The sequence below is a fragment of the Triturus cristatus genome, chromosome 7, assembly GCF_964204655.1.
Source record: "Triturus cristatus chromosome 7, aTriCri1.1, whole genome shotgun sequence".
NCBI lineage: Eukaryota > Metazoa > Chordata > Amphibia > Caudata > Salamandridae > Triturus > Triturus cristatus.
The window spans coordinates 293,454,451-293,467,968 of NC_140590.1; the positions used below are offsets into that span (position 1 = coordinate 293,454,451).

At 45.7% G+C, this 13,518-nt stretch overlaps 1 protein-coding gene across 2 annotated transcripts in view; it reads left to right on the forward strand.

Annotated features, from left to right (window-relative positions):
• The window catches only part of SLC17A7 (solute carrier family 17 member 7), a 768,585-nt gene that overhangs the window by 521,661 nt on the left and 233,406 nt on the right, over positions 1-13,518 (forward strand). For both annotated transcript variants that reach the window (XM_085616330.1, XM_085616329.1), the window contains one exon: positions 5,677-5,929. In XM_085616330.1, coding sequence (XP_085472456.1) covers positions 5,816-5,929 — 114 coding nt within the window. In that variant the 5' untranslated portion in view covers positions 5,677-5,815. The remainder of the gene's footprint in view (positions 1-5,676; positions 5,930-13,518) is intronic.

Below are 13,518 nucleotides of genomic sequence, written 5' to 3' on the forward strand. Positions count from 1 at the left end.
AGAGATCTCCAATTTGGCTCTATGACATTTTCTCAGTCATGGGTCTGAGGTGGTGGTTATTGGCATGTGGAATTTTTGGAGGTCTTATTTAATCAAATGAATGTGTGAGTTAGGAGAATTCTAAAGCGCAAAACTCTCAGCATAAAGTGCCTCGAGGCACTGAAGACTTTGCTCTTGGAATGGTACAACCCTTTCTACAGCACGAAAGTGAATATTTTCTGCTAAAAGACTAATGAAACAGCTCATTCTAAGGAAAGCCTACCAGAGCATGGAATCTGTACTTATTCAAGACGGTATAATCAACACATGGTTTCTAATGGATCGACGCGACCCACAGCTGTAGATAGCTCACAATGTTCCTGTTGATCAGCTCATGTAATGAGCCCATCCAGAAACTGTGTTTTGTAGTATGTACAAAATTACATTTATAAACCTACACGTGTAACTCTCCACCTTCACCTCTCCAGTTTTTTTTTGTGGAGAGATCCTAACAAGTATAAGTTTACTACTTAGGGGCCGATTTCGTTGCAGTCGAAAACGACTCTGACTGTCGGTTTGAGCCGTTCCGACCGCATCGAAATGTCCCGTTCGGATTCCTTTCCGACTGACCTATTATGATGTGGTCGGTTGGAAAGGATTCCCAACGGGCTTTCCAAATGGCTTCCGACGGGCTCGGAGAGGCCATTTGCCATTCGGAAAGGGGCCTGCTGGCCCAAGGGCGGCTCTTTCCGCCCGAGAGATTACCATGGCAGATTCCCACAGCCTTTCTGTGCCGGCCTTTCTGACACAGAAAGGCTGTGGGAATCTGACTTTGGGGGCCACCAGCAGGGCCACCCCCCCTGTTGATTCCTGCACCCGGTGGCAGGCACCTTAAGGGGTGCCTGTCATGGGGGGCAGGGATGAACTGCACCTCTGCTCTTTACAATGCGAGCATGCATTCCATTCGGAATGCATGCTCCCATTGTAAAGAATAGGATTGAGACTGAACAGTGTTCAGTTGCATCCTAATTGCTGGTTTGGCACCGCCGACAGGAGGTCGGTCGGTCCCACTTCCAGATTGATGTCGGACGGACTCAGGTCCGTCCGACATCGTAATAGATCCCTTTGTAGTAAGGTGAGAGGGACCTGGGTAGTGTTTGGAAAAGGGGGCATACTTACTACTAAATGGAAGGGGTTTAGGGAGGAGTAAAGAATGTTTTAACGAGGATTATGAATCAATCAATCAGTATTTGCATAGTGCAACACCGTCACCCCTGTGCGCTGAATGTGCTGGGTCTCCGTCGAAGAGGCATGTCTTTTGTCACATTCTGAAAACCGCCAGGAATAGTGCTGTTCGAAGGTGGAGGGGCAGGTTGTTCTAGGTCCTGGTGGCGATATAGGAGAAGGAGCAGCCCCCGCTGTGGCTGCAATGGATGCAGGTGTGTGTGAAAGGAGGTGCAGCACAGGCGTCTTGCGGGCAGGTGGAAGTTCTGTCGATGGTTAATGTAGGAAAGTCCTTGGTTGTCTACAGCCTTGTATGTATGCATGAAGATATTGAACTGCCATCTCTTCTGGAAGGGTAGCCAGCGAAGGTGTCTAAGGTGAGGGGTGATATGGGTCCATTTTGGGAGGTCCAGGATAAGTCTGGCTCCTGTATTCTGTATGATCTGAAGTTTTTGAGGAACTGGGTGGAAATTCCAGTGTGGAGGTCATATCCATAGTTGAGGCGGCTGGTGACGAAGTCCAGTGTGATGGTTTTTCTGGTGTTGATTGGGATCCATCTAAAGATTCTGCGGAGCATGCGCACGGTTTGGAAGCAGGAGGAAGTGACTGTGTTTACTTGTCAGCTACTCCTGCTTCTCCTGCTCCTCCTACTAGTTGGCTGTCGAGGGTGATACCGAGGTTGCGTGCATGGTCTGTCAGTGTGGGTGTAGGTTCGAGTTCTGCTGGCCACCAGCCGTGGTCCCACGCGGAGGTGTCTTTTCCGAAGATCAGTACTTCTGTTTTGTCCGAGTTGAGTTTGAGGCAGCTGTTTCTCATCCATTTTCGCTACGTCTAACATGGAGTTGCGGAAGTTGGTTTTGGAACTGCAGGGGTCTTCGGTAAGCGAGACGATGAGTTGAGCGTCATCAGCTTAGGAGATTATGTTGAGTCTGTGGGATCTGGCAATGTCTGCGAGGGGGGGTCATGTAGATGTTCAACAGGGTGGGGCTGAGGGATGATCCTTGGGGCACGCCGCATATGTTGTCCTTAGGAGCGGAGGTGAAGGGAGGCAGACGGATGCTCTGAGTGATTCTGAGAGGAAGGAGATGACCCACTTCAAGGCATGTAGCTGTATGCCGATGTTGTGGAGTCTGGCGATGAGGATGTGGTAGAAAAGGGTGTTGAATGCCACAGAGAGGTCAAGGAGGATCATTGCCACCATCTCTCCACAGTTGAGGAGCATTCTGATGTCATCTGTGGTGGCAATTAGCGCGGTGTCAGTGATGTGGTAGGCTTAGAATCCTGATTTTGAGGTGTTGAGTAGGTGGTTTCGTTCCAGGTAATCGTGAGCTCTTGGTTGATGGCTTTCTCGAGTACTTTGGCTGGGTATAGGAGCAGGGAGATCGGTCCATAATTTATTAGGTCGCTGGGGTCGGCAGGGGGCTTTTTTGGGGGGTGTCTGACCTCTACGTGCTTCCATCCATCTGGGAAGGTCGCTGTGGAGATGGAGGCGTTGAGGGTGCGGGTAAGCTCTGTGCTGATTATGTTGCCTACAATGTTGAGGAGATGGTGGGGGCAGGGGTCGGTGGGAGCCCCGGAGTGGATGGATGACATGATGGTCTGAGTGGTGAGTGGAGAGCAGGTTGTTATAATTTGGCTGGTGTTCGCTGGTTGGTTGAGGTTGTCGAGGCTGAGAGTGGTGGGTTGGGGGTTGAAGTTGTTGTAGACTGTGGCAGTCTTGCTGTGGAAGTTTCTGAGAGGGTGTCGCAGGGTTGTTGGGATGGGTAGATGGTGTTCTGTAAACTCCTTAATGATTTTGAAGAGTTTCTTTGTGTGGTTGACCGCGGTATCGATTCGGTTAGTGATGACTACTCTTTTGGCATCCTTGATGTGCAGCTGGTAGTTGCTGAGTGCTGCCTTGTGAGCGGCTCTGTCAGAGGTTTCCTTGGTGATGTGCCATCACTTCTCGAGTCTGTAGCGGTTTTGCTTGGTGGTTCTAAGCTCTATGGTGTACCAGTTGGCTTATCTTGAGGTTTTTTTTGTATTTGCATGCTTCAGTGGGGCAACTCTGTCGCTGCATCTGTTGATCCAGGCAGAGAAGTTGTGGACAGTCTGGTTGAGATCTGCTGACGTTTCGGGTGGTGTGGAGCTGAGCCTTTGAGTCCATTGGGTCTTGGTTACCTTGGCCCAGCTACAGTGGGTAGCACTGTGTTGCTTGGTGACGGTGTGTTGAGCATTGAAGATGGTAAAGTGGATGATGGCGTGGCTGGTCCAGGTGAGCTCTGTGAAGTGGGTGGATTTGATTCTGTCACCGGAGGTGAAGAAGGCGTCAACTGTGTGTTCGGCTTTATGTGTGGGTTCAATGACTAGTTTGGCGAGGCCAATGTTGTTGAGGTTCTCCAGGATCAAGGTGGAGTTGGAGTCCTTTGGGTTGTGAACGTGAACATTGAGATCGCCGAGCTAGATGGCGAGGGGGGCGATGAAGTTGGAGATGGTGTCACAGAAGTCCAGTCGGGTCCTGGGGGGTCTGTCTGTGAGGCTGCCTTTTATTGTGGTCTTGGTGTTGATTTGTAGTTGGAAGTTGAGGTGTTCCATGAGAGGCATTGGGTAGTCTTTTGAGGTGGTGCATCGGGTGGACTCCTTGAAGATCATGGCGATTACCCCACCATGTTTGTTGATGTCGTCTTGGTGTATCATCTTGTACATGTGGGCGTGGCAGTGGCGATGTCGGGGTTTGAGGTGGGGTTGAGCCATGTCTGGGGCAAGGTTGGTGATGGTGTCCCAGATTTCTGTGATGTGTTTGCTGAGGGGTCGGGTGTTGAGCAGGATGCACTGGAGTCGTTCTGGGTTGTTACTGGTCTTCTGAGCTGTGGCGGCACTGGTACCGGCGTGGGCAGGAGGTCCTGTGTAGCAGAAGAGGCCCAGCTGTAACAGGTGAGGAGTCCTTTGGTGAAACGCTGAGAGGACGTGAAGCAGTGGATGCTGTGGCGTTCAGGGCCAGGAGCTCCTTGGTGGTGTAGCTGCTGTTGGTGGGAGGACCAGGGATCCTGGCGCTGGGTGTAGTCCAGGTGTGGACGGGCACAGACAGGCTTGCCTTTGGTGCACCAGCGGCATGCCCGCATGCACAGCAGCCTCCATAAGTAGTCCTGGGAGGTGGGAGGGGCTGTCGGAGAGGCAGAAGGGTCGGGGCTCGGAGCAGCGTCAGAGCGAGAAGTAACAGCAGGAATGAGAGGGGGGACACCAGCAAGCTAATCGAACACTAATGCAGTACCAGTAACCAATTAAACCAAATTAAACAAAATGAAACGAAATCAGCTTAATCTTGGAATTTGCAAACAGTAGGCGAATAAATAAATAAATAAATAAGGCTCCTAAGAACAGCAGACTGGAAACAGGGCAAAGGTGGGGGTGAGTGCGGTTGCAAGCTCGGCAGAACTGTGAATGGCAACGGGACAGCAACGCAGTGACGAGGGGCCAAGGGCTACTCGCTGGAGTCCTGCTGCAGCTTTCATAAGTAGTCCTGGGGGTGGGAGGGAGGGTGGAAGGTGGGAGCCGCATCGGAGATGGGAGAAATGGTGGGAATGGAGGGAGGGAGGGGGGACACCAGCAAGCTAGCCAATTACTAATGCAGTACCAGTAAGCAATTAAACCAAATTAAACAAAAGGAAGCCGAATCAGGCCAAAACGTGGAATTTATGAGCAGTAGGTGAATAAATAAATCGATAAGGCTCCTACGAGCTGCAGGCTTGAACCGGGGCAGAGGTGGCATGAAGGGGCCTCTGCAGGGGCGTGCACCTATCCACTCTACCCCCAACCCCCTGCAGGCAGCCAACCTCCCACTGCACACGGCCTACAGCTTGCATATTGGTAGCTGGCCTCGGTGTCTGATCCATGACCAGACCATTTTCTTCAATTATTTTTTTGTTTCTGTGGTACTGCAGCACCAAAGTGCTTAATGGGTCAGCAAAACGTTTCATAAAGGAGCCAAAGTTGATGATTTTTTTCTTTTTTCTTAACAGTTTAATGCTTACACGTCAAACGACATCAAAGTTATTAAAGAAACAAAAAAATCCTCTTCTCGCATTAGACCAGAGTCACTCAAAGTTTTCATAGACACAACCCCATTTTCATTTAGCAACCCAAGTTCGATAGTGTTGTAACCACGCTTGCTACAATGTCTACATTGATAAGCTGGTTAGGAACTATACTCAATTGATCCGCCCTTATTGGGCAACTGGATCACAACCTTTTGCTGATCTCTGATCACTGATCACTACCTTCCACTGATCTCTCTGGATTTCTTACTTGTGGGGTTGAGAAGAAGCTTGGTGTTAGTACTCATGCCTCGGGGTACTTGACTAATCATTGTGAAAAGCACAAAGGTATCAAATATTTGACGACCTGTAATTAAAAACAATGTGCCCTACGTTTGTATCCAGTTTCATATCAAAGTTAAGAGCCAACCCCATCCTTCTGTTTTCCTGCTCTCTTTAGGGTGCTTGAGAAAAGGCAAAAGCATGGAGAAACCATCGAGCTCACTGAGGAAGGGAGACCCGTGGTTGCAGAGGAGAAGCCCGCGCAACTCGTGGACTGTACCTGCTTCGGGCTCCCTCGCCGGTACATCATCGCCATCATGAGTGGTCTAGGATTCTGCATTTCCTTTGGCATCCGCTGTAACCTGGGCGTGGCCATCGTCAGCATGGTCAATAACAACACCGTCTACGAGAAAGACATTGCTCACATAGAGGTAAGAATTCAATGGCACATAGTGCAAAGATAACAAGCTCAACTATAATGGCCTTAATAGAGGTAACGGATAATCTTGACATGAAGTAGCGTTCTATATGAGTGCAAGGGCATATGCAAGGAAGACCCTAATGTTGCGATACACTGGGCCTTACACAGCAGTTTCAGAAGGAGACATATTACTCAGAACCAAAATATCAGCGTATTTAATATAAAGGTCAACCAATTATATGTAAGAGAGACAGGCCCATATGGGCCCCATCCATCGCATCCTCTGTCCAATATACCCTTTGAGTGACTGTTATTTCTATGATTTTAATTGTCTCTTTCTGTTCCTCCATAACCCTTTTATACATTTTCCCACAGCATGCAAAGCGAATCGACTAAGGAGGAGGCTGGTTTTTATGATTGAAAACAGTATTGGAAGTAGCGCACAGAGGTATTTGTTATCAGAAAAGGGCTGTTGAATATAGATCAGTTTTACGGGATTTTACAGAAGCACAGAGTCGCGCAGTCTAACGGAAGAATTTTAAATAAACATAGCTGACGTGTTTCAACACGGAGGGGCGGTCTCGGCAGGGGTCGGGCGATAGCACACGTATGTCAGGAGTTCACAGAAGGGGGCGCGAGCTGGATTATGGTGCATGGATTGCAGTGTTTCTAGCATGAGGGAAGATTTTGGTCCTGTACGGCAGCCATATACTCGTGCGCGCGGCGGCCATTTTAGAAGATTGGGAAGAAGTCTTGGGTAAATCAGGCCTTTTCAGGCACAATGTTTTGGGAATAAACTGATAGCAGTGAGGAAGACAATTAATATACAACTGGCAATCAGCTGTTTTCAGACATCGCAGGAGAGAGAAGGGTATAGTGTTTCTGAGGACAATATTAGATCGGAAAAATTTGAAGGAAATAATATTATGGAGTTAATTGATGAGCAAACCCTTGATGAAAAGGTCAGGGTTATGTAGTAAAGGTTTTTGGGGATCTGGCTGAGAGATTAGATTTAAAAAATGTATGACTATGCAGAAAAGCAGAAATGTGGTGGAAGAGGAGAGGTATTGGTCTGTGGAGGACATTAAACCACCGGCAGGTGGCTCAGGTATGGTTGGGCAGAAAAAAAATGCATAAAAGGAAGCAGGCTGAGGTGTATGTCAAAAGGAATGTTAAGGGTTTGGTTCTGGGCGTAAGGCTTCAGAGTTATAAAATAAAGGCTAAAGGAAATGACCACAATGTAGTGGCATGTGACGGGGCTTAGAACTATCCTGTTCATCAGATTTAGATGAAACTGAAGAGGAATGTGAGCCCAAGAAACAAAGTTGAACAGAAAAAGATTACAATAAAAATTTATGATTTTGTAGGTCCCTTACGGGAGGAGATGTTTGACCCTCTTTTGATACAACATCCGCTGTCACCTCAGTGGATGCCAGCAGAACATGTGGCTTAATACATATCCTATTAGATATGGCGAGAAATACCAAAGGAGGTATGGAAACAGTTGAGGTCTGAGTGTCCAAGCCCTACCCTGAATTCAAAGGTGGTGCATACCGCAGAATTGGTTAAAAAAATTATGAGGTTTATTTTATAAATCGGACTGTGACCCTAGGAAGGGTTTAAATAAGGATCTGAAGGGATACCAAGGTAGGCTCTTAGACTTACTAGACCTGCTGACAAAGGGTTTTGATATGTGTGGGAAGGCTCATGTAGGAAATACGGGTGTAGATGTAGTGGAAATGCGCCAATGGGTCCAGAGGGCTATATATTTGTTGGGCAATGCAAACACCGCACTCTGTATGGAGCGGAGAAAAAGCATATTAATGAAGATCAACCCTAAGTTGGCAGAATTTGCTAGTAAAGAATTTGGTGAAAAGAGCAATGGTATGCTGTTTGGAGAAGAATTTGTTAGAGATATGTCCAAGTATGTGGATACATTCCATTCCTTAAAAAAGGCTCAGAGAGACATCAGGAAGGTTTTTGGTGGGGCCATGAGAATGTAAGATCAATTACTCGTCCGTGGACAAGGCATCACTCGTGGGTAATTTAAACGAGGATTTAGACCATATGGTTACGGGTATAGGGCAAATCAAAGTGGCTTTTACCTGCAAATACAGAGATGAAGGTCACAAGGGAGTTGAAGTGAGAGGAGATCAAGAGGAGGAGCAGGTATGTTTAAAACAAGACCCTATATGTATCCATGTAGAACTGGGTGGCTGACTAGCTCAGTTTGTGTCACTATGGATGGAATATCAAAAAAGGTCCATGGGTGTTGAGGATGGTGCAAGGGTATCGGATAGATTTAATAGGCACGGTAGGGTAGGTTTTCTTGGATGTTAAGGTTTTCAAGAGAACAGAAAGAGTTGGTGACTCAGGGAGGTAGGGCTCTCAACAGGAAAGAGACCATAGAGAGAGCAAAGATTGTCCATGGTGTTTTGTGAGCAACATCGTTCTAGTAAGAAAGAAGGACAAAGGAATGAGGCCAGTAATAAATCTGAGAGAGTTGAATGATTGGGTATGTTACAATCACTTAAAAATGGAGGTAATACACGTTGAGGGATCTTCTGAGAAAAGGAGATTAGATGACGCAGCAACATTTGAAAGATGCATACTTGACGATTCCAATTTGGGTGGAACACAGGGACAATCTTCAATTTCGTTGGAAAGGAAAATGGTAGAGGTTCAAGAGCCTTATGTTCGGCTTGACCTCGACACCATGGTGTTTTATAAAGGTCATGAGGCCCGTAATGGCTTGGTTGAGGTCGAGAGGAGTGCATCTGGATGATTTTTTAAGTATGGCAGAGAGAAGAGAGTTGGTTCTGAAACAGACAGAGTTGGCTGTGAGGCTTTTGGAGGATTTGGATTTGTAGTAAACAGGAACAAGTTTGATGCCTGGGCAGGAGATAAGTTTTCTAGGTTTTCGTATACTGACCTTGGAGGCTGAGCTAAAATTGCCTATGGATAAAGTGAAAAAGATTCACAAAGATTTGAAGAGAGTGGAGCGAGTGAATGCATTTCCTTATGGGAAGTGAGCAAGGTTGTTAGGCTTGTTGTTGGTGTCAGTTCAGGGGATTTGTCTAACACCCCTGCATTACAGAGTGCCACAGAGGTTCAAAGGATATCATTTGCATCTGGGGGAAACATATTCACAGAAAGTGAGTTTGAGTCATGAAGCTGTGCAGAGGGTGAATTGATGGTTGATGAATACAGATGCATGTAATGGCAGCTCAATTTTTGGATAGGTACCAGAAGTGGTGATCAAGTCAGATGCAAGTCTTTGGGAGACAGGTGTGGTTCAGTGACAATAAGAGGACGCTGATCAGTCAACAAAGGTGAAATGCATATGATTGCCTAGAGATATTCGCAGGATTATTTGCAGTGAAGAGTTTTGTGAAGGATCAGGTGAAGTGTTGTTTGTTGTTAAGGATGGACAATGTTTCGGCTGTGAGGTAAGTCAACAAGTTGGGACGATCGACGGTGCTAGCGGAAATGGAAATGAAGTTTTGGAGTCACTGTCTAAACAGGGAGATTATGGTTCAAGCACATTATATTTCAGGAAAGAACAATGTGGAAGCATATTGCAATTCAAGGAACCTAAGCGACTGGAATTTGGACAGGGATGTATGTTTACATTTGCACAGAAGATGGGGTCCTTTGAAGGTGGTCCTATTTGCGAACAGGTTGAATGCTCAGCTTCCAATGTTTTACAGTTGGAGACCAGATCCAGAGGCGAGAGCAGTGAATACTTTTCTTCAGATTTGGGGGGAGGATAGGCTACACGCATTTCCTCCTTTCGCAATGATTCAGCGGATACTGATGAAGGTCTGGAGAGAGAGAGCAGTGTTGGTGTTAATAACACAGTTTTGGCAGTTGCAGGTATGGTTCCCGGACGTAAGGAGTCTGCTGATAGACGATCCGGTGTTGTTACCTTGTTTTCCACAGTTGCTAGTGGATCTTCAGGGAGGATGCCATGAGTTGGTAGAGTCAGGACAGTTAGTGCTAATGGGATGGATGATTTCAGGAGAGTATGACGGATGTCAGTATTATCTGAGGAGGCTTCAGAGCTTATCAAAGAGTTTTGGGCACCAGGTACAATGAAGGCATACAGGACAGCATGGAGTAGATGGAATGGTTTGTGTGCTGCAAGGAATTTGGATTCCCTTTCAACACCTGTAGTGGAGGTAGCCAATAATTTGACAGAGGTTTTTCATATAGTTCAGTAAATTTAAGTAGTCTGCAATTTCAGCAGTTCATATATTAGTAGATAAAGTGTGTTGGTGAGAAGGATAGTTAAAAGTGTTCAAATAGAGGTTCCACCAAGAGCAAGGTTTACTTCATTAAAGGAGGTTGGAAGCTGGGGGATTAACCAGCGTCTTTCTTTGAAACAGTTATCGTGGAAGATAGATGTTTTACTTGGTTTAGTTTCCTGTAGGAGTGTTTCGGATATAAGGGCATTAGAAGTTTTCTTCAAGAAGTATTCAGCCAGAGGGTGTATTTTTTTGACGTAAGAAAGCGAACAAAGATAATGTTAAAGATTATTTTTTTAAATGTATGTGCGCTAAGATGTTTAAGGAGTATGAGAAGAGGACGTTGGGTTTGAGAGCAAATGGATGTACTCAGTTGTTGATATATTTTAGGCCTACTTTTTGTGAAGTGTCGATGCCTACTCTGGCTAGATGGGTTAAAGAAGTAATGAGAAAACCAGGAGTTGATGTAAGTGAGCTTGGTGATTGCGTGTAAGGCCTATATGGCAGGCTGTAATCTTAGTAGTATTATAAAGGGAGTGGATTGGTCTAATGATACAACAAGATTTAATTCAAACCTGTGGAGCAAGCTGTAGACAATATTATGGATGGGCTTTGAACATGCATGATATTGGCCTCTGTGCCTCGCCATAAAATGCAGATTTTCTACAATTTTAATGGCTAGAAAATCAAAATACTATTAAAAACATGGAGGCTAATTTTATCCCTCCAATGTCTTCCCAACCCTATTGATGTGTTTAAATTTTGTTTTCGAGGACAAATTAAGAAGGCATCTAAGGAGAGAGAATTATGGATATTATGGAGGAATTTTATGGATAGCAGCAGAAGACAAGTTACTTTTTAGTTTACAGGTTGGATTAGACTTTGAGTTATTTTGCATTAAAAAGAAGGAAGATGGCTGCCGGTTCCAGTGTTATATGCATGTTCTATTTAAGTTCCAGAATGTTTAAGGTTCTAATTCTGATTCTTTTGTGCTGCTGTGTATGAGGCCAATAAGGGGATGATGCATAATATTAGCCTTCGTGTCTTTAATAATATCTTGATTTTCTACCCATTAAAACTGGGGAAAATCTGCATTCTCTTGCATTCACTTTCCATTCATGGGATCTCTATCTTTGTTCTTCCTTCTATTTGTGCATCAAACCCACCTCAGTCCCTCTTTATGATTGGCCCTGTATCTCGGTTGTTATCCTTTCATGGAATTCCAGGTACCATAGTCTCAGTTATTCCAGGAGTGGGATGGGTTTAATGGGAATTCTGTGATTTTGGAGAATACCATGCAGGAACCTGACCCACCATGCCAATTCTCCCACTTTTTTCCCCTGCAGGTGAAATAGGTGAACTCTCTGGCTAAAATTACACAAAGCTTCGATATTCACCCCACACCTATAATTGCAATGGGGTTGGAAAGTCCAGTTATTTGCCCCACAGTGGGCCCCTTGCAATGAAGGTCTTAATTTCTTGTTCTGGCAGTTTTTGCACCCTGTCTCACATTTTGCTAGAGGGCCACTTTAGGCTCAGTCATATGCTCCCTTTTCTTCTTTTAAACAACTAACCTACCCGCTACCCTCTCTTACTTAGAGCTGTCTTCTTAGGAATCTGACGAAATCTTTGTCAAACTCTCTTCTTTTTCCCAGGTACTTCTCAACTTCGCAATGTTCCCAATCTGGCCCCTACAAATGTTTCCCTGCAGAAGTACACAAACCTGATAAAACAAATAAAAGTCAGAGATGTGGTTCTCCATGGAAGAAAGAACAGATTGGGTTTCACAAAAAAATGGATTTGTCAAAGTCCTGGAATACTCTAAAACAGTGGTTCTTATCCTAGGATCTGCAGCCCCCTCGGGGTCCATGACGCTTACTCAGTGGGTTCGCGAGTCGCGACTGCATTGAAAACAAAGAAGTAAGATTAAGAAAGTGTATAAGTAAAGAAGCTAAATTTTAAAATAATTTTTTTTTAATGTTCTGTAAATGTGGAGGAATTTGAAATTGGAGGCTCACAAGTACAGGAACCAGAATATGGTATAGATGATTGGTGGCCTCAATTGAAGAGCCAACAAAAAGAGCGCATGCATTAAGAGCGAAAAAGACACAGTGATATGCAAGAATTGAGCATATCTCTTCGTCTTTAAGAATAAAAAAAATGTAAAAAACTTCCAACCTTCCCATTAAATATCATATCTCGATTTTTCTAGATTTGGTTGTGAATTAAATTTAAAAAAATCAATATTTGTGTACTTATTTGATATATACTTGTTCCTGTATTTTTAGGTCTCGGCTGGCGTAGGCTGCACGTATGCGCAATCTCGCTGGCGAGACTTAATGTTTACGGGTATTTTTGGTAAAGGGCTTTAAGCCCCGCCCCTCTTTTCCATTGGCTGGCGTCACCGTTTATGGTAAACGGTGGCCAGCCATTGGAATAGAGTTGATGATGACGTATTTGCTCGGCTTTTTGAGCCGTCCCATTTGGACGGGCTCGCCTGCCTTCCTTCTGCTGCAAAAGGTTTCTTATCTTTATGGGGCCAAACACATGGCCCCATAAAGATAAGAAACCTTTTAGCAGGCGAGGCCGTCCAAGTGGGACGGCAGAAAAAGGCGAAGAAAACGTCATGGCGAGCGCTTGTTATTTATGTTGTCCCACCCGAGCGCTGGGGGCAGTGTGGCATGGCGCGTTGAAACACACGTGCTCTGAGCCAGCCACGGGAGGGTTTTATGAAAACAAGTCACATTTTTCTCATATTTTAGGAATGCCTAAGCCCCAGCCTATGTAAACACCGCTCCTCCAGTTTTGCTGTTAGCATTCTTTTCCTGTTCTACTCAAGTGAAGAATAAAAAAAGACAGAGGTCGCGGCGTGTTGGAACGCGCAACCTGAAAGTGGAAAACATTTAGAAAACAAAAGTGTCAGGAATGCAGCCGGTTCCAGGAGGTGTGTGCACAGGAGGCTGGGGTTATTTACCCGGCCCTTTGCGGCGGCAGGGTGAAGGGTCGCCTGAGCACAACGCCTCATTGTGTTTGCGCCGCTGCACCTGCCAAGTTTCACTTGGTCGTCACTAAGCTACTGACAGTAATTCGCTGACTGGCAGCATCAAGCCGAGGTCGGTGTGTCAAGGATAACGTCTTCCTTGGCGAAGTGTGATGGCATTACATTTGTTAATTGTGCATTTGTTGTAACAGAACTCTACCACAGGCTTGGTGTCTGCGCCTTCGATAGTAAAACGTCAACCACGCCAAGGAAACTTTGCAAAACAGCAGTTTGAACAGAAGCAGCCGGTGAATGATGTAATCGTAGGTCTAGAAAATGGAAATGATGTCATCAAACAAAGCAACGTTCTAG